At 35.3% G+C, this 21,382-nt stretch overlaps 2 protein-coding genes across 2 annotated transcripts in view; one reads left to right on the top strand and one right to left on the bottom strand.

Annotated features, from left to right (window-relative positions):
• Positions 1 to 5,619, bottom strand: part of fig4a (FIG4 phosphoinositide 5-phosphatase a) — a 50,779-nt gene extending 45,160 nt beyond the window's left edge. Inside the window, exons 1-3 of the mRNA XM_015013572.2 lie at positions 5,161 to 5,619; positions 3,700 to 3,798; positions 2,714 to 2,837 (exon numbers count right to left, since the gene is read on the bottom strand). Coding sequence (XP_014869058.2) covers positions 2,714 to 2,837; positions 3,700 to 3,798; positions 5,161 to 5,223 — 286 coding nt within the window. The 5' untranslated portion in view covers positions 5,224 to 5,619. The remainder of the gene's footprint in view (positions 1 to 2,713; positions 2,838 to 3,699; positions 3,799 to 5,160) is intronic.
• Positions 5,620 to 5,883: 264 nt separating this feature from the next.
• Positions 5,884 to 20,930, top strand: ak9 (adenylate kinase 9). The gene is made up of 34 exons (XM_088002158.1): positions 5,884 to 6,472; positions 6,897 to 6,960; positions 7,039 to 7,091; positions 7,186 to 7,282; positions 7,481 to 7,593; positions 7,761 to 7,916; positions 8,151 to 8,273; positions 9,268 to 9,342; positions 9,432 to 9,533; positions 9,685 to 9,824; positions 9,923 to 10,239; positions 10,683 to 10,801; positions 11,181 to 11,328; positions 11,422 to 11,518; positions 11,610 to 11,674; positions 11,925 to 12,116; positions 12,969 to 13,108; positions 13,248 to 13,451; positions 13,541 to 13,813; positions 13,947 to 14,065; positions 14,590 to 14,809; positions 14,945 to 15,013; positions 15,092 to 15,301; positions 15,480 to 15,698; positions 15,849 to 16,062; positions 16,151 to 16,352; positions 17,853 to 17,999; positions 18,121 to 18,338; positions 18,426 to 18,622; positions 18,777 to 18,946; positions 19,047 to 19,145; positions 20,133 to 20,235; positions 20,356 to 20,470; positions 20,582 to 20,930. The coding sequence occupies exons 1-34, from the start codon at positions 6,380 to 6,382 to the stop codon at positions 20,785 to 20,787; spliced, it is 5,079 nt and encodes a 1,692-aa protein (XP_087858284.1). The 5' UTR covers positions 5,884 to 6,379; the 3' UTR covers positions 20,788 to 20,930.
• Positions 20,931 to 21,382: the final 452 nt, after the last annotated feature.

The raw sequence follows: 21,382 nt of genomic DNA, 5'->3' as shown, positions 1-21,382 counted from the left end.
GTATCTGTGAATATCAAGTTTTAAGTGTAGTCAGAAATTCTTAAGTTTTAAGACTGGTGATTCTAACACTAGTATGCTTTGTAGTAAACCATTTCATTGTAGCCCCTTGCTGCTTGTTTACCGTCACTGAACTGCATTAAGCATATCAGAGTGAAAGGGTTTGAATACATGTATTTTTGTATCGCATATATCCTATTGAAACATTGGAGTTTGTGGTAGTATTCAGACAAAAATGCCATAAACTTCAAGAGGTTGGAATAAATTTGCAAGGAACCTAGTAGTTCCTAATTCCTGCTGATGTAACTTGACCCAGATTTTCTTTCTCTATGAGAAAGTTCATCAGTTCAATACAAACTCTCAACAACTTGATAAGTATGTCAATGTTTCAGTGTATTTAACCCATTACAAGAGGTTTATTATGACTCATTTCTTTTTTAAAATATGGACTAATGATGCATTTACGCTTTTATCATTGAAATCTCTCAAAGAGATGACCTGCAGCAAGGTTAATTATTTGCTTTTAGCCATGGCTCGCCTATTTCTCAAATATCACACTAAAAATGGCTTAGAAATCCTGAAAATAAACGATTCAGTCTTCTGTAAGACATCCAAGGCTTTTTCTTAGTTGATAATGGAATTTTAAAATTATCCCTGAAAAAAAAAAGTGGCTTTATGCTAATTGTTTTGTTAATGTAAGCTAATAATGTCTAATGTTTTTAAATAGTTATCACTTAATTCAGAACTCTCTTTATTTCAGAATGCTGTGTTTTGTTACCAGGATACTGGGTCAGAATGACAAGCCCAGCAAATGAAATTGAATAAAAATATACTTAGAATGACAATCCTTAATAAATACTATAATAAGAACTGTACCAGGCAAAGCGTCTCCTAAGAGGCACATGGGTGAATCATTTATACTATCAAGAGCCTACAAAATGTTTTGTGAACATAGATGGAAAATAAGCAATTAGATCGTCTAATTAACTGTCAAAAACAGAATCAGTGTGACCATTTAATATGATGCTTTAAAATGATGTTGAGTGCAACATAAAGAAACAGTCATCCATGCAATGCTTCTCTAAAGCAGTGAAAAACATTGATTATAATAGACTGTAACTAGGTCTGTAGGTCAATATGAAAACCATAGAAAGGGGAAATTATTTTTCTGTGGAACATGAAAGGCTGATTAATGAATATGTTTTTACAGCTGCATCTCACAGGTCACATTAATTTAATTCTTTACTTTTCTAAGAAAAAAAATGATAGGGGGTCATTTTGTGTATGAATTTCTCAAAGTTTTGAAAATGTTAACGTCATTCAACACAAATAACTGTGCTGCATGACAGAATAAAGGATGTCGAATCAATAGCAGAATTTTCACATCCAAAGGATAATGATGGAACTGCAAGATTATCCTCATTAATGCTAACCAAAAAAAAAAAAAAAATTCAAACCAAAGTATAAATTTGATCAGATTTTTCATTTAAGTGAAAAAGTTGCATTGAAGGTTCTGGTTAATTAATTTATAGACTGTAAATGGTAGAAGTTCAACGTTTTCATGCATTTAATGAATAATAAAAAATATTCTAGTTTTATTTATGATCACTAACCAGAGCCAATGTCATTGGCCAATTCTGTTCTCTGGCTAACTCATCAGGGCATCTCGATTTGAGAATGATTTCTATTGAACAACACTATTTATTTAAAATATAAAATCACAAAGTCATTTCAGAATATTAGGACATTGGAAAAACAATATGTAACGTGCAAACTCTTTGCAACCCCTAAGCTAAGACACACGCACAATGTTTTTGCTGCAAGCTAACAATGCTAAGCAACAAACCACCATGTCATACATAAAAGAATTATGTTAAACCCCGACATTATAAAAAAGGATCCAGAAGAGTTCACCCAAACATCGAGGTACTTTTGTTTACTGCAGCAATGTTGGCCTTCTTATACTCGTATAAAGTAGTTCTATACACAGAAAAATGGAAGAAAAAAGCTCAAGGGTGATTGGATTACTGCAATGCTGTAATGAAGTGTAATGTTTTGTTAGACCAGTTAATATACTTGAGAATTTGGGTAAAAAAAAAAAGCTATGTGGACAAGGCCTACCTTATAGAGACCATCTAAACAAAAACACACACATAACATAGTATTGTGCAAATTTAACTACTTTGTGTTCTGTGACCTTCTAAACCAGAATGAAAACCACATGTTATGCCACTGAAAAATAATTTGTCAAGTGAGCTCAGAGTTTGCCAAGCCACTAAATTCCAAAAAAATTGGTTTTCCAAAATCTGATTTGTTCTACATTCTGTTAATCGATCTTTCTTTATTTTTTTCTTTTTAAACAGAGGAGCTTGTTTGTTTTTTCCCCCCACATTCTTGGTAAAGTGCTATACAGACAAAAATATTAACTATTCTTTAATTAGACATTTTAGTTATTGCACAAAATGTGTTGGTGCAGCACGTGTTGACCTGACAGGCGACTCAACGTGTTTGCTTTTTGATTGTTTAGATAAAGTTAACAGCATCACACAAGCAGGTGCTCGCTCCTTTTACTTTGTCCTTTCAATTCCCTCTACATAAAAGCAAAACCAGGTCACCCCACACTGTTTCTGCTTTATATTACTTGTTGACATTGTTTAACAAAGCAACAGTCAAAGTAATGCCAGTTTAGCGGGGCAAGTGAACAAACTTTACTCACCTACAATCCCGAACGCTGAGACAGCTCTGGACAAACCAGACGAGCCCTTTTGACCCATTTTGGTGCGGTTTCCCAAGTCCAGACGGCTTAGTAGCTCCCGCACTTCTTGCTGGCTGTACACATGCTACAGACAGAAAAACAAAAATACAAATGTTATTCTACTAGGATTAGACTGGTATCGCCATAGAGATAGATGCCTACATTGATTGAACGTAACTTCTTTGTTGAAACATATTTTTTGCTGAGAAATCTGAAACCTTTAGAAAGCCTGTTTATTTGCCTATAATTGTGTAAAGAAAACGCTTCTGTGAGTTTAGTAGCAGAGTTGAGAACATAGGTTGTCCACAAAATAAAAATCCCTAGTCTTCTCTGCTTATTTTGTTTTTTGACTTGTTTTGAACTTCTGATACCCTAGGTGTTGACAGTCAGGTGACTGATTGGAGTCTGAATAGGAGCACCTGCAAGCCTGGACGTGGCTGCAGTGGTCATGTGTGATAGTATGAGGCGGCATCTGTCTTACTGGGGAAATAAGGTTTGTCATCATTGGAGGCAAACTTGATATTGAGCGATTTCAAGAAGAGATTCTGAAACCAGTGGCAACATCGTCACAGTTTTTGAGTTTTCCAAATTGAAAGCATGAGATGATGCATCTTTAGTCATGGCTGCATCATAATAACGAAACACATCATATGTGTAGTAAACAAGAACATGACCAAAGTCTTAACAACCAGCTCATACATTCTAGAAATGTATGAGCAGCAGGCAGCCAAACAGGAAGAACTCGTAGACGTTACATTTCTAACGTGCTCAGTGGATTGAACAAAGTCACCAGAAGCCCATAGTGCTGTATTGCATACGCATATATGCAATATATATATATATATATATATGCAATATATATATATATATATATATATATATATATATATATATATATATATATATATACGTATGTATTGCACATCTGATGAAAAGTCACCGTTTACCTTATCGTCAATTATCACCAGATCCTTTGGTTCGGTGCGGTCAATCTTTAGGACTCTGTGCTTGGTCTGTGCATGGTTGCTGCCAACCAAAAAGTATCTCTGGTAAGAAAAAATAATAATTAATGAGAAGCCTCTTCTAAGTGCATACTGAAGATAAACACACAGTTATTTTAAAAAAGAAATAAAAAAAAAAACAGGACTCAATAAAAAATATTTCTTATGCATAGTATTCAATTAATCAATATGTATATTTATTTTTAGTCTACCACGTTATAAATTCATTTATAAAATTCCAAGAAAAGACAAACAGGTTTATAAATCCAGCTCATAGAAATACATGGCATTCCTCCCTTCTACAGCACTTTATGTGGCCATTTTGACTTATTAATATAATGAACCAGCATATAGTTGGAGTCAGTGCAATCATACAATATAACGTATTAAGGCCTGATATACCCTGCATAATTAAATTTAACTAAGCAATATGTTGATCAATACACTTTATGGAAAATGGAAAGTAACCAGTACTGAACAATTTGAACATGTCAAATATCTGATAACAAATCTACACCATAAGATGTTGATCAGAACTTCCATTCATGTCTCTTCCTTTCATGTCATTATCCTCGTCATTCTCAGTTGCAAGATGGCCGAAGATTTGGAGGCCAGTAAGAAGCGTCAAATTAGAACGTCATGTATTTGTACGTTCTGTAACTATTAGAACTATTCTGTCCTGTTCCACTTTTGAATGAGTTATAATCATACAAATGAATTAAAATACTCTCCTTACTTTCCTTCTAGCAACATGACGGGGAAAAGAAAAATCACACCATTTACCTAAAACGATCTAAAGGTTGTACATTTTAATTAAGCCTATAAGATTGTGACACTTATCCAAAGTAGACATCTACTGCCATCTAGTGTCACAACATAACAATGTGTCCCTATCACGCACCACGTTCCAAGTTTCCAAAACATTTTTGATGACAAAGTTCCATATTTTTATCATCCAGTGGTCAATCTGAATGTATCCAGCAGCCTACCGTTAGCTACAGCAGAGTAACTTACCTAATGACACATACATTTTACAGTGCAAAACCAACAGTCATATTTTGAGTTAGGCTTAAAGAATTCTTACTTTCATAAGCAAAGAACCACAAGGCTTGGTGGGTATTTCAGTTTTATTCTGTACATTGGTCGATTTTCAGACCAATATCAACATTATAAATAATAAATACATTTCTCAACAAACAGAGAGTTGGGAGGATTAAGCATTTATATGCTCATTGATTCGATTGTCACTGCATCCTTGCTCTGGAGGAATCTCAAGAAAAATCAGAAGAAGCCCATACAGGTAACTTTTTATCAGTTGGCATTAGAACTGGACTCTAATTGAACCTCATAAACATGACAACATAGAACTAGCAGCAGACACAATTTATATAGTTCATTTAAACTTACTGCTCTTGTTTCGTACAAAACCATCCTCTGGATCCCACTGATGACAGCCGCTGTTTGAGGCATTTTTGGTCCTATGACGTTAAAAAGTCAAACTACAGAGGAGATAATACAAGAGTTGCAAAGCGAAAATAAACATATAACTCCAAAACCATACAAAATGAGCCTTAAAACCAAACACTGATTAAGAAACTAATTCAGATCGTTGTCTTATTTGATTGAATCTCCCAAACTAGCAAACATAACTCTCCAATGAGTTAGCTAGCTAGCTAGCTAGCTAGCTGAAAAAAACAACAATCGCTTCCATTGAGAAACAATCTTATTTGTACTTATGCTAAAACTACAGTTTTAAATGTTTTAGCAAGGAATTTTAACAGATATGTCTATGTAACTCTTAGCGGTCAGAAACCAGAAATATGCTAAATTAATTCATTGTAGTCATGTGACAGTCATATGTCGCTTATCAGCTGATACGGTGCCTTGCGAGGTCAAAAACTCTAAAAGGGCAAAGTCAAAAGTCCCAAGGGAGAAAATGCGAGGAGAAAATACTAACTCCCCATTTTCATATTTATACTTTATATATAATTTATATATAAAATATATATCGGGAAAAAAAAAAAATATATATATATATATATATATATATATATATATATATATATATATATATATATATATATATATATATATATATATATATATATATTATATTTGTAAATTTTATTTGTATAGCACATTTCAGCATCAAGGCATTTCAAGGTGCTTTACATAATTAAAAACAAAATAAAAACAGCATGTGACATTGAATAAACAGTAAGAAGGAGAAAGAGATTTTGGAATTGTTACGGAATTTAAGCGCCTGTCGTCGCTGGACTCCGCCGTCCGTTTTTTTTTTTTTTTTTTTTTACATTTAACTGATGATAAGGTAATCTGACAAATTTATTGAAAGGCTAGCAAAATATGCAGCAACGTGTGCCCTTCCACGCGCTGAGTTTAAGTTTGTCTCTATGGCAACCAGCAGACAGCTGCTTTGTTTCTCCAAAAGCAACGTCGACAGTGTTCGTTACCTACAATTAATACACATAGAAGGGGTTATTCGACGATTTAAGACAAAAGTAAGCACAAACTGTTAAATGGGTGACAGTTGATATGGTTAAAAAAAGAAACAATCTTCTTTGAAAGCATTTTAATGTTTCGGTAGTCTATCCGTTGGACAAGCTAAATGGACGCTTTGGTGGACAATCTAATAGAAGATGAAGCTGAGAGAGCGGGTCTCCTTGCCAAACCCACCTGCTTCATTATATTTGGAAGACCAGTAAGTTCTATTAGATATTTACAGTTATCTGCAAGGACCCTTTGGAAATTATGTAGGCTACTTTCTAAAGATAACAGTTCATAAATATAAAGAACAGACTAAATTCTCCACAAAGTATCAATAATTCTGTAACGGCAAGTGAATTCATGAATCAATTCATGGATTAAGTAGACTCATCTGCTAAACCCATAAAAAGTAAGGAAACTAAAGATAAGGAAGACAGATGTGGGATGAATAGGGACGGTGTTTTCCTATGGTTTGATTTATCAATGTGCATAAGGCATCAGTTTGAGCTATTGCAGGAAATTACATTTAAGCATGGAAGAAAAACCACTCAAAATTTAAAATAATAATAATAATTCCAAGACATATTCCGTATCCTTGACCTCATTTTCAATGTTTCTTTTTTTTCTTTTTTTGACAGGGTGTTGGGAAATCAACATTGGCCAGAAACATTGCAACCTCTTACAGGTGTATTCTAATTGATGGTATGTTCTTCTCAGATGCTTTGTTTTCATACTTGTATGCCTGGCACCTAATGCATTTCTTATTTAAAAACGTTTCAGCTACAGATATGCTCAACACATACATTAAAACCAAAACTCAGGAAGGAATAGAGGTAAGAGAGATTATTTCTATTAGTTTTCATTAATGTGGTTATATACATCTTAAAACTAATATAATGTCCATGTTATAATTTTAAACCATTTCAGCTTCTGAACATCTTGAACGAAGGGAAAAGTGTCACAAACGATGAGGTTGTGCAGTTGATTCTTGACAGAATTAACAAGCCCGATGTTCAGCACTACGGTAAACTGCTCTAATAGTAAACTAAAACGGTTTAGTACTGCATGCTCTTTAAACACCAAACATTGTTTTTGATAATAAGAAGTCCAAAAATTATCAACCAGAATGTATGAGATTACCTAAGCAAGCAGAAAATAACTATTTTTATTAAAACAGCATGGATGTTGTGCCAATGTTTGGTCATTCCGTTTCTCTGTACAGGCTATGTGCTGAGCTGCCTCCCATACGTAACAGAAGATCCCCAAGAGATCCATGACCAGATTGAATTGATCAAAAACCTCAAGCTAACGCCAGATTTCATCATTAACATTAAGGTCAAATTCGTAGAGTTGAATGTTGTATTTTGTTATTTTGTACTTCTTTGTAGTTCCCATAATGAAAGTGTAATAACAGTACATATTTAGAAAACTTATATAACTTAAAAATTGTTCCTCAGAGTTACTGATATCGTCTATAAACAATGTGTCCTGTCTTTTAACAGTGTTCAGACATTGACCTGGTCAAAAGGTTGTCTGGTCTGAAGCAGCATCCAGAAACTGGGCAGCTACACAACATGAATCTTTGGCAACAGGAAGAGGAGCTTCTTAGGAGGAGCAAGGAACAGGAGATGGAAGATACTGACGAAGATTACGAGGAGGTACTTAGTGTACAAAAAAACATTTTCTACTTCTGCTGCTGTTTCATTGAATCATAAATCACTTAATTTTGTTGTTGGTGGTGGTGGTTTTTAACCTGGATTTGCAACCATGTTTATCATTTTTAGCAAAAAAATAAAATAAAATAAGACATGATAATAGGACAACAACAAACTTCTGAAAAGAATGTGCTCAACTACAATATTCTAATACACCACTTTCCTTTTTTCTTTCAGCCTGAGGAGGAAACCCTCTCTATGGAAATGTTTGAACAGATGGTGTGGTTACCAGAATACCTGCCCCAAAATATTTTTGCTAAAATCAGCACTTACAAGAACATCGTGCTTAGACAGTTGGAGGCAAGTTAGAATGGCTTTTTTTTATTTTCTAAAATATTCAGTACACACATAAAGTATTGTACTTCTTTTCATTTCAGACAGAAGTGTGTTTTGAACAGCAGATATTTTCTGTTCCTCTTATGTCCCCTGAACACAAGGAATGCTATTTTAAAGATCACCATAGCGATACTGATTTGATTATTCTTTTAGGAAAATATTAACACTAGTTTTAAGTACAATCTTGGCAAATAAGGCTGATTCTGATTTCTATTTGCCATGCATGTAAAATATTCTTAAATTTTTAGAATTTGTAAATTCCTAAATGCCAGTTTTAGCAGCACACTAAAAGTTAGTATTTAGGTCTTGGAGAGCAAAACTGGCAGCAAGAAATATTTTGATCATTTTTTTAAATTTTGTTCTGCAGTCATTCCTAAATTGCTCAACTCGATTCCTTAATAAAATATTATAGATTGCCACAAAAAACGTTCTTTACGTCTAAAGATTTTAAGAAAATCCTTATCAACTTAAGTTGTGTTTCAAAATATTCTGAATTTTTAGCCACATAAAATTAAGTTTTACTTATTAAAGGTTTTTTTTCTATTAAAACACACAAAAGGTGTATTTTTATGCATTCCCAATTTGCAAGTGTTAATTGAAATGACTTTCCACATCTTACCAGTGATACATTGATGACTTGTCCAAGGTGCACGATGCCCTTTGACTTCTTGTGTGGGCCATTTTCCAGGCAGGCTTAATCCTTACAAAGATTAAGGGTATATAGAAAAATAAAAAAAAATTAAAAAATAAATAAATAAATAAATATATACAAAGAATAAAATTATACATCAGAATTCAGCACATCATATACACACCCTGGATAAAATTGTCATGATTTGCACCAACATAGCCAATGTTTTGCAAAAATTAAATAAAAAATAATGTAATGGAACCAACCTGGGTGATAAAAACTTCTTTGAACACATACCATGTTTGGTGTTGCTTGATATTTTTCCAGGACGTTTTTACAGAACACAACCCCATCTACCTCTTGGAACTAGATGGAAACGATCCACCTGAAGAAATGTACTTGGTAAAGTTAAAAATGTACATTCAGAAAAGTTCAGCAGCTGATCTTTTTGGTGGACTGACTTTAGTTTATTTCTAATTTTTACCTTGCAGTCTGTGATGGCTCGTCTTGGAACTATGGCTATAAAGCCTGTCTCTGTTCCAGTCCTGCTCAGTCAACATGTTGAGGAAGAACTAACAGACACGATTGCCACAGCAAGGCCATCCTCATATTTTTCCTTAATTTTCATTAATGAATAAAACCTCCTACTAATTTGTTGGTGGAGTCTTTAAACACTCCTTCTCTGACGGAACTTCTGCAAATTTGACTTGAATCAGTGTTAGCAGGTATTTCTCTCTTTCATAGGAAGACCTTCTAAGATTCATGACCTCCATCAGAATTGTGGCCCCTGGCTTTCGGTGGAGAAGAAGCCGCTGGGGCAGAATTTGTCCAGTTGCTCTGAAGGAGGGCAACATTATTCAAGGAGAGACAGATTTGTGTGTGGGGTGAGTGTTCTTTAATGAATTATTCTCCTTAAATTGACTGGCCTACCACTAACAAATATGACTGGATAAAAACCTTTCCCTGCTCAACTATTGTACAGCTTTCAGGACAAGTTGTACATACTTTCATGCCAGGACGCCTACCAGAAGTTTATCGCAAATCCACGCAGGTACCTACTGCCTCCAATGCCCAGACCCCCTTGCAAGGTTTGCATCATTGGCTCTTCTCAGACTGGAAAGAGCACCATGTGCAGTCTTCTAGCTCAGCACTACGGTGCTGTGGTGCTCGATTTAGAGGAGCTGATAAAGCCATTTTTAGCCAAGGCTGACCAGGAGAGGTTCGAAAAACTTAGAGACATCACAACACCTACTGTAAAGAGTATGAGGAAGAAGAAGAAAGCGCGAGAAAACACTTCAGGCAAGTTGGGTCTTATCTAAGATTTCATATTTTCACATAAAATATTATCCTTTATCAAAGTTGTGTAGCTATATACAAAATATCACTGATCTTATGTTACCCTTATATTTTTTATGTGAACAAATGGAGTTTTTATCTTGTTAACTAAAAATAATTTGACATTCATACCTCATTAACATTAACCTTTTGTCAGTTTGTCACATTACAGCCACTGCTTTTTTGGTTTTTGTAATAGACATAATCAAATAAAATCAAAATCATTAAGTAAAAAATGATGCATGGTTTTCTGATTGTTTTAAAATAAATATCTCAAAGATGAATTTGCAAAATAAAGTCATATGTCATTTTCTACAGGCATTATATATTTTATATATGTATATGCATGTTCACACACATACATAGTATGTGTGTATGTGTAATTTTGTGTTGTGTGCTGCTCTCAGTGGCGATGGATAATCCACAAGTAACTGCTCTGGTGCAACAAGCCATTGAGGATGCCAAACAAATGGCCATACCGCCCTTTGAAATGTATGTTAATGCACTGAAAGGTCGAATGGAAGAGGTACGTTTCAAGTTCAATGTTAGCAGTGAGCTTGTTTTCCTGTTTTATTGATTCATCATTCTTATTCTTATCTATTATTTTCCTTCATGTATGCAATATGTTACATTTTAAAATCCTGAACATGTACAATGGAAAATAGAAAATCTACTATATGCACACAGGCAAAGCATTCAATATATATTCGTCCTGTAGACAGTATTTGTTGTTGTTTTTTAAATTCACAAAATACATGCACATTTTCAGTTTTTTAATTAACCCACTCATGCGTCACTTTTCTTTTAATCTGAGTATGCTTTTCTTAATTGATGTATAGTATTATTTTTATTACGTTGTCAATTTTGCCTTTAAGTATATTAGCATTAAAGTGTTTATGTCACAGATAGAGACAATGAACTCCAACTCTGAGGACAAAACAGGATGGGTGCTTGACAACTTTCCCAAGAATCTTTCTGAAATGGATGTCGTTCAGCAAGTCGGAACCCTGCCAGACACAATCATCTGTCTCAAAGACACTGATAAACATTACAGTGGGGGCATACTTCGTGCATTTGTTTTCTCCAAGTTTCCCCTTAGACCGTGTTTTTAATGTGTCCACTTTATTGTGTATGTGTACAAAACAGTAATGCAGAGAATTTATGAGCAGAATAAGGAAAGCGTGGACAAAGAGATCGAGAAAAGATTACAGAACCAACCGTTTCTGCGAAGTGAAACACTTTTGTAAGTTCAGACTCAGTAGCCTTCTCCAGTTTAGAGTATTTAAGTGTTTTTGCACATTTCTAATACAGTGTTAAATGTCTTCCCACTTCAGCAAAGAAAAGGAGCAAGAATCAGAGACACTGTCAGACCTACTGGCGATTATCGGAGAGGAAGAGGGTATTATGTCTCCATGTGCTTCTAGAACTTGTATATTTTGGTAGTGTCATCTTTTCTAAGATAATTCTTATGAGCAGAAGAACTTAAATATATTGATGTTGCCTGTCCAGTAGACACAGACAAAATAAACCAAGCAGTCGATTGTCATAATTTGAATTAATCGGGACAGTCTGAACAAAAATGAACAGAAGCGCCAATGATAAAGATTTAAACTTGAATCCCTTTCTCCTTTTACTCTGTGCTGTACTAGTAGAATTACCAGAAGGTATGGAAATGGACTATGCCAGCATTCCAGAGATGAAGGAGTATAGAGAGCAAATTGAGATATTTGAGACGGAGTGGGATCAAATGCAATCGAATATAACAGTAAGCCACTTCGATGTTGAGATTGGGAGAAAGAGCCCTGACGACTTGCTTCAAGAAATTGTCAAAGAAATGGAAAGTGAGTGTACAAACCTGTTTGAAATCATCACAATAAACTTTTAAGGTTTTGCAATTTGAGTGGAAATTATAGTGCCTTTTTAGCATTTTTGTATTTAAATATTTCAAATTGCCAAAAATGCTATAATCAAAGAGTAACATACGTATGTGTAAAAAGTGTTTTTTAAACTTATTATTTCCTTTACTAAGGGAGAAAAATTATCCAAAAAAACATTCCTTCTTGGCAACAATCATAGCTGATAGCAACTACCACAATTTATTAGAAAAAACTGGCAAGAAGTCCTTTTAAAATATCTTTTTGAATTCTGCAAAGGTTTTTGATCATGAACAACCTGTTCAAGGTTATGCGAAAATTTTCAAGTTTGATTTAAATTCAAGCATGTTATGTTGTTTTTTTAGAATATTTAGTCTACTTCATGCTGTTAGACAGGTGCAATTTTTATATAATCCTTTATCTCTTGAGACTTTTCTCATTTAGAAGAAAGACATGTTGCATACATCACAAAAAAAACACAAAAACAATAATAAAATCTACTAAAAGTGATTTATTCACTGAACAGGTCTGGCATTAATCCAGTTTGAATGAATTTGGACGAAGCTATAAATAAAATGTGGATTAAACATGGCAGATAATCACTATTTCACACAGAGCCAGGTGGGGTTAGAAAGCCTTTTGCCCTAATAAACAAAACATTTTGTATTTGAAAACTGCATTTTGTGTTTACTCGAAGGTTATCTTTGTCTGATATTGATATGTATTATGCTCTCAAATATTTAAGTGTGACAAAGCACAAAAATAGAGAAAATTTGTGAGAAAATAAAGTCTTTTCATCTTTATTTCCATCACCTCTAGGACCATTTCAGTACGTGGCTTGGGAGTTTTCTTCAGTTGACCTGATCGAGGAGGAAGAAGATCAGGAGGCCTTAACAGCATTCGAAAATGAAGAAGAAGATAGTGACGAATCAGAAGAGGAAGAAGAGGAGGAAGAGGATGTACTGACAGATACTTTTGATTTAAAATTGATATTACAAAACTATTTAAACCTAAGGAAGATGTAGATCTTTTATTTTGTAGATAAATATATATTTTTTTATAATCTGTAAGATCATCTTTGTTCAACCAATGTTACAGTTTGAACCAGCAAGCAAGAGGTTGTTGGGCGACACCAAGCATTTCTGCCCTGTTGCCTTCAAAAGAAATAATGTCCTGTGGCCAGCGACTGACAAAATCTCAGCTAAGTACCGTGAACGGACTTATTACTTCTCCACCATAGAGGCCAGAGACTCCTTCATTGAAAATCCTGGCCACTTTGTTGCACAAGGAGAGCTCCTTAAGGTAAAGCAGCAAGAATGAGAATAAAGAAGTATTTTTTTTTCAGAATAAGATAGAATCACTTACGTGTTTCTATTTTCCTCCTATGCAAGCCTCCTCCCTTGCGAATCTTTATGCTTGGCGTTAGAGGGTCAGGCAAAACGACTAATGGTGAATGGCTTGCAAAGAAACTCAAGCTTTTCCATATTCAGTTCAGAGAGCAACTGCAAATGAAAATTATGGCCAAGACATATAAGCCAGTTCCCTCTGCTGATGAGGCCGTGTACCTAAAAAGTGATACTGAGTATGTGGAGGAGCAAATAAGAGCAGAAAAGGGAGAGGAAGAGGAAACAGAAAATACATCTGGCAACTTGAACATTGATGAGGTTTGATTCAATTTTTTATTTTATTTTTTTTTTGCTATTGACGTTTAAGGTTTTTTCTCTAAGTTTTAAAAGCAGGAATGTTGTTAGGATAAAATATTTGAACAGAACTTCTGTGTTTTTATAATCACAACAGGAGGTGTTTTTGACTGAAGATGAATTAATCATCAAAGCCTACCTAGCCGATGGAGAGCCATTGACTAATCAAGTTTTGGATATGGTTATTTTACCTTACTTTCGAGAAGAACCATACAAGTAATTATCACCAGACATTCTTCATTTTAGGATGTACTTCACTAGAGTAGTTTTTTTTAGTACCCTAAAGTTGTTTGTTTGTCCATCCATCCATAAATCCATGTATCCATTTTATTAAACACCATGTGGCAACAACAGTTTATTTTGGATTATTCTGGGGGAGGTTACTGTAATACCGTTGTCGAGTTTTTGGTCCTGAAGATTGGCTGTAAACAGCCTGAAGACATATCTGGAAGCCCCCTTCACCTCTTGCACTCAGGAACATTGGGATTGGGTGCCATGCGAGTCAGGTGACAGGCAAGCATGTGGGGTCTGGATTTTCAGCTGCCCTATCTGTCTTCGGGGAATTATGTTAGGTCCTGTCTCCATTAACGACCACTATGCTCAGAATCTTATTTTGAATTCAAATGTAGTTAATGTACATAACACCATGCACCTTTTTCTTTTACATCTTTAGTTGTGTTGGTTATAGTAAACACTTTTTCTCGATTTTTGTTTTTCATATACTACTATGTACTTTCTAGGTCTGTAGGCTTCATCTTGGAGGGTTTCCCCCATGATCCTGAGCAGGTGGAGTTCATGTTGGAACGACAGCTATTCCCTGATCTTGTTGTTGTCATGGAAGTTGAAGCCACAGATGTCCAAAGACGCCTGTTGCCAGGCTACCTTGAGAAGTGGCGCATGCTCTACCACAAGCATGAAGAACAGATAAAACTTCTGCAACATCTGCGGCAAAAAAATCGAGTATGAATGTGATTTCTTTTGTGTGTGTGTGTGTGTGTGTGTGTGTGTGTGATGACAGATTGATTTTTAATCATTTCTATTATGTTATTTCCTTTACTAGTGTCTAAATCATTTGTTTTTACTGCTTTGATCTAGGATGAAATGATCGCCAAGAGAAGGGCTGAACTCATAGAACTGCAAGAGGCTGATGAGTCCAGATTTACCGTAAGCAAACTCATCAATACCTTGTTATCTCACTTTGGATTTTAGATGTTCTTTAATTTTATATATCTAAACAAATAGTTTAGGCACCAGATAAAAGAAAATGAGGAAGAAGCAGACGATTTCGCCAACATGGAAGAGATAGATGCTATATTGGAGGTGGAATTTCCTGAAACTGGCTTCAATGAGGACATAGAGGAACAGGAGACTGAAGAGGCAGCGACTGAATGGATTGAGGAGGAAATAGAAGAACGCTTTGAAAAGGATTCTGCAAACATTATGACTGTGATGGTATGAATAGAGAAAACCTTTAAAAGCTAATAAGTGGAAGTTTAATAACCACTCTGGAGAGCGTATGACTTCTGAGCATGTCTTCTCCAACTCTCTTTTCATGTTAATGTGAAGATCCTAACATCCTTGCATTTTTTAATGGTCTTCTGAGTTTTTCCATGTGTCGTTGTAATCTCAGGAACTCATCAGTGAAAATGACATACCCAAGCTGGAATTCAATGCATCTCAAAAGTTAGAAAAAATCCAGAATCGCATGCTCCACAAAATCAACCCCATGATAACAAACAGGGAGTCACTTTTCCTATCATGTCAGCAAATCTCATACAGACTCGCAGAAAGTCTGCTGCTCTACTCCTATAAGCTTAACAGTGCCTTTGACTGTGCAGACCCTGTCCAGGTTAGTATAATTAAGGAAAATGTGAAGTAACAGCTGTGCTTCTAGAGATTTTAAAAATGATTTGACATTCATTTATATTTATTTCTATTTTGAGTTTGGAAACTGACTGATTGCCTGTGTTGTTCTTTTTTTTTTTTACATATAACCCAGCTATACGACGAGGACATAATTCATCCAATCCATTGGCCTCTAAATTCCTCATATCCCCTCATCCTCGGTCCGTTTATTTACTTTTTTCGAACCAAGGAAAACCGCAGCAAATTCAAACTGAACCCCTTAAAATACCTTCGACAGCCAACCCCCACCACTTCCTTCCCTATAAAAATAGCAGTGACTGGACCTCCTAAAGCTGGAAAAACCACTGGTAAGTCTCGGGGCAGCTGCAGATGATTCTCAATTGTCAAGAAAGCGTCAAATGACTTTTTACTTTTGTTAACCATTTATCTCTGTAGTGTCAAAAATGTTTGCTGATAAATATGGTTTAGCTCGGCTTTCCATTGGGGCAGCAATGCGTCTGGTGTTGAACTACAAGGCGCACACCAACCTGGCTGTGGAGATGAAAAAGTATCTCACACAGGGCCTTGTTGTACCTGATGAACTGGCTATTCAGTGTCTGGAAGTGGCGCTCCTTAGCTCTGTATGTAGCATTCGAGGGTAAGATATGTTTTTTTTTTATTATTTATACAATATTATTTGAAATGACACCTTGGTATCTATATCATTTGCAGTTTGTTGAAATGGGTTGCGTTTCAGCTACAGATATCTGCATTTTATTTGAAAGACCAACAAAGAAGTGCAGAAACAAATTTTTATAAATTATGAATTGAGAGAAAAAAAGATGCACATACCCCCTCCTCCTCAAAAAGAGATGCGTGCATCAGATTTTATTCCACTTTAATTAACACTTTGTAGAGCGACCTTTTACTGCACTTTACATGTGCAACTCTTTTGAGGTATGTCTCTACTAGTTTTGTGCATTTAGGTGCTGAATTTCTGCTCACTCTTTCTGGCAACATTGCTGAAACTCCCCCAGATGGGATCCAGAGATTCTGTGAACATTTTTAAGTCTTGTCACATGTTCTCTGTTAAATTTAAATCAGGACTTTAACTGGGTCATTTTAACACATGCATATGTTGTTTTGATCTACATCATTCTATTTTAGCTCTACCTTTATGTTTAGTCTCACCACTACAGGAATGTGAACCTTTACTCTGCTCTTAAGACTTTCCAGACTCCATGGGGTTTTCATCCAATACTGCACGTTCTCTGCTCTATTTATTTTTCCATCAGTGCTAATTGTTTTGTGTAATCTTTATTTTGTGTAATCACACAACTGCTTTTGGATTTCTTTCAACAATGGCTTTCTCCTAACTACTGTTCCATGACAGACAGATTATAGATATGGGGTGAACAATCCACTCCATATCCATAATCTGTCCACAAATGCTCCAATATGAGATGTGGATCTCTGTTGCTCTCCATGGTGTGAGTTACCATGAGCATCTCTGCTGCCTCTCTGATGAATACTGTCCTTAACCGGCCAAATGTTCTAGGTAGAATTGAACTTTGCTTCTGTGAGATGTTCGAAATCATGTCATTTGTTTAAAGATTTGATCCTACTTTAAACTTCCACACAGCTTTGTCTCTGACTTGTTTGCTGTATTCTTTGGTCTTTGTGATGCTGTTTGCTCTCTAATGTTGTCAACAAACCTCTGAAGCCTTCACAGAACATCTGTCTTTATCCTGGCATTAAACTGATAGCAGAAATATTCCCTAATTAGGTGACTTCTGAACGTAACGAGTTACACTGCATCTTTTTGTGATACCGGAGAAAAAGGAACTGAATACAAAATAATGTCACAGTGTTAAAAAACATGAATAATTTTCCTTTTACTTCACAATTATTTGCTACTTTTTGCTGGTCTTACAAACTAAATCCAAAATTTGTGGTAGTAACATGAATTTTGAAACGAGTCAAGTGTTATTGATAGCTTTAGAAGCCCCCTTAAGTCTAGGAGTGTTTATTTTTTATTTTTTATTCTGTCATCTAAAGTTTGAACAAGAAAATGATCTTTTTTGATGCAAGAAAAACACGGCACAGCTTCTAGTTATGTGAGTGTAAAAACAAATCTCTGGTTTAATTTATGTTTCAGGTATGTACTGGATGGCTTTCCAATGACCCTTCAGCAGACAGAACTCATGGAGTCTCAGAACATCATACCTATACTAGTGTTTGAGCTCCAAATCAGTACCGTAGAGGTCCTTCTGAGAGGCCTTTCTGACAAGATGAACCCCAACAAGTAAAACAGCCTTTATTAAAAACAGTAGTTTCCTTAAATACTGCAAGTCTGATAGCTGGTTGAAGCAAGAAAATGAAAATCAATGCACACTCTGCCCATGCTTTATTTTTCGTCATTGTAGGCCTTACCTATTACATGACAGCTCTGAGATCCTGCACAGTTGGGATTCGTCTTACAAGAAAGAGGTTGAACATGTTAGGCCGTACTTCCAAGAACAGCATCAGAACTGGTTCACGCTCGATGGCTCTAAAAACAAATGGTGGATGTGGAAAAATATTTTACAACAAGTCGACATCAGTATGAAATGTGTGAATTCCTACATGAAGAGGAGATATAGTGGTAAGTGTTGGAAAAACTGTAAAGAAAAAAAAATTGCTAAAACTTTTTATGTGCAGCTCTTTAATTCCAAACATTATTTCTAAACAGGGAAAGCTGCCTGCATAAACAGGCTGTGCATCACACCCAAAGAGCTTAATAGTCGCATTGGGGAGTTTGGCCATTACTGTCCTGTCTGCCTTGCTCTCTTCCATCACCTGGTGGATTGCTCAGAAACTGCAGACTTGACTCATGCTGCTGAGTACAAAAAGTTTTATTATCGCCTATGTGGCGGAAACCATCTGGAGGTCAGTGTACGATATTTACATAATATGATTACTTACATATGGTTACGTTCTCTTTTACACACGCTCCCTGTATTGAATTGAATGTACGACCAAATATATGGCTAAAGTTGTGCTTAAGAAAGATAACAATTGCATTATATTCTTTTGGCAACAGATATTCCTGTCAAATCCTGACGAGTTTTTGGCGCCTTGTTGTCCATACAACCTCCCTGAGCCCCACCTACTGCCAAGAAAGCTGACAGAGTTGCAGGTGAAAAACAAATTCCCACAGCAGATTGAATTGAAGGGATTCTGTCCTGTCACTTACAAGGATGGAAACCAGAGGTATGCATTGCTGGCAAAAATTATAATTCATCATCCATAAAAAAGAAAAGTAGCTGTTTTGTCATATCTTTTGAACGTGTCTAAACATTGTTTTTTGTAGGTATGAATCACTGGTTCGAGGACTGATGCAATATGCAGTGGAATACAAGGAAAAGCTTTACATCTTTGAGACAAAAGAGAAGCAGGAGAAGTTCATGAGGTAGACGATACAAAACAACTTTTTGCTATATTATGCTCTCATTGCTCTTTTATTTTTACTCTTAATTATTTCTGATATTCAAACTAATTTTTAATATCGAGCTAATGTAAGTTGAGTAAATATGAAAATATTTTTTATGGTGAAATCAAGGGAAATAACTACCCAAACTAATCTGGCCCATTGTGAAAAAGCAAGTCCCATCCCAATCACCCCCTTTTTAGTCATGAATGATTTTGAAATCTAAATAGAATTTCAGTAGCCATTACAGAAAAACAGATTTTCTGGAAAATTCTTCAGTCCTTATGGAAAATCTCAAGGAGTCACAAAAAGACAATGATCTGAAGAGCACCAGCAAATCCAACTCTGACTGGCTAAAAAAACAAAACAAAGCAAAGCCAAGATTTTGGAGTAGCCCAGTCAAAGTCTGGACTGAAATCCAGTTGATAGGCTGAGGCCTTAAAAAGGCTCCCCATGCTTGAGAAGCCTCCAGACTGGCGAAATTAAAATAAATCTCAAAAGATGTTCTGGCCAAAGAGTGGCACAAATAGTTATTAGGTTTAGGCAGGAGTTTTTTTTATATATATATATATATATATATATATATATACATATATATATGTATATATATATATATATATATATATATATATATATATATATATATATATATATATATATATATATATATATATATATATATATATATATATATATATATATATATATATATATACAGAGAGAGAGAGAGAGAGAGAGAGAAAACTGCTTATTCCATTTACTCAGGTTATCTTTTTTTATCTGAAATTTTATTTGATGATCCAAAATATCCAAGTGTGACAAAAGGGCACAAACAGGAGAAAATCTGTAACAGGGTAAAAATGTTTTTACATCACTGTATTTCTGTTTTTGTCTGAAAATAACAGTTACAGGTTTTGTTTTAAATGACAATGGAATTAAACATTTTTGCCTTGGTATATGTTACCAAAGGACGCCTGAACTCTACTGTGACCAAAAGCTGCCCTGTAAGGTTCCTCCTCTTGATGAGCCTGTTCCCCTCACTTCTCTCCCAACACTGGGCTACCTGGAACAGGTTAGACACACTGTCCCCCCGACTCATGTCTTTTTAAAGTTGAAATTTTCATTGCATGCATTTTACGAGTGTTTTTGCTGTTCTGAATCAGGTTCGAGTTGAACTTGTTTGTTTCTTTAGGGAGTGGCAGAACCAGTGATCAAAGCCATGACAGCTGTTGGGTCTCTCAAACCAAAGTACCCTTTTGTCAGTGTAAAAAGATCAGCTCTTGTGTATGTGGCCTTCTATTTGAAAGGTGAGCAGACTGTCAAAGGTGCATGTACTTAAACTAAATCATTAATCAAGTTTTATGACGACAAAGAATCTAAGTGTTTTTATTACTCTTGTTGTTGTTGTGTTTTACAAGCTTTCAATCAAAAGTCCACTGGCTGTCTTCGTCAGAAGTACAAGAAAAAGCTTGCATCATTTGAAGAGAACTGTGCGCTCATAACCTACCTCAGTTCAGCAATGACAGGAGCCTACAAACCTCCCGGCGAACGTCCCATAGATTTTGACTTTAAGCTCAACAGGTTTCTGGCACTGGGAGCTCCGGGAGCCACTGACGCTCTGTAGCTACATCTTTTCTGGGTGTTCTTTCAGCATGGTCATTTAGCAGTAGTGCAGTTCTGTGTATGTTTATGTGTATCAATAAAATTTTAAATCTGTGACTTTTGGAAATGTGCAATCTGTAATGAAGCATATTTCTCTTTAAATAAAAAAACATTGGCTTCGATCATTATTCAGTCTTGTTTCTAGCGATCCAAAAGCTTTAAAAGAGTCTGGCAGAAATACAGTTATTTAAACACTTTTTAGCTTTGGTTTTTATGCTGGCAATTTGAACTGAGTCTAAGTTGCCATTAAAAAAATGATAAGATGAAATGCAATTAAATGCAGAGCTGAATCCTTTTTGTCACTTATATGACTCCCTCTCAGTAATTAGGGTCAAGGGTGTTGCTGTTAATAAAATTGCATCTCACTAAACAACTCGATTTGTGCAGAAATTCAGGAGAGGTTTAATTGCTGGGAAGAAAGAACACATGAAGAATGAGGTGTTTTGGATATCTGTGAAGATGTGCACAAAAGTAGCCACTTCAAAAAAAATTTGATAAAGTTATTCTCTGTGACAAAGACCCCTTTATACCAGCTGAGATGTTTTGAAAAAAAAAAA

The sequence above is a fragment of the Poecilia mexicana genome, unplaced genomic scaffold, assembly GCF_051168715.1.
Source record: "Poecilia mexicana isolate PSO_F unplaced genomic scaffold, ASM5116871v1 scaffold_21, whole genome shotgun sequence".
Classification (NCBI taxonomy): Eukaryota; Metazoa; Chordata; class Actinopteri; order Cyprinodontiformes; family Poeciliidae; genus Poecilia; species Poecilia mexicana.
This window is presented reverse-complemented; position numbering and strand designations above follow the sequence as displayed.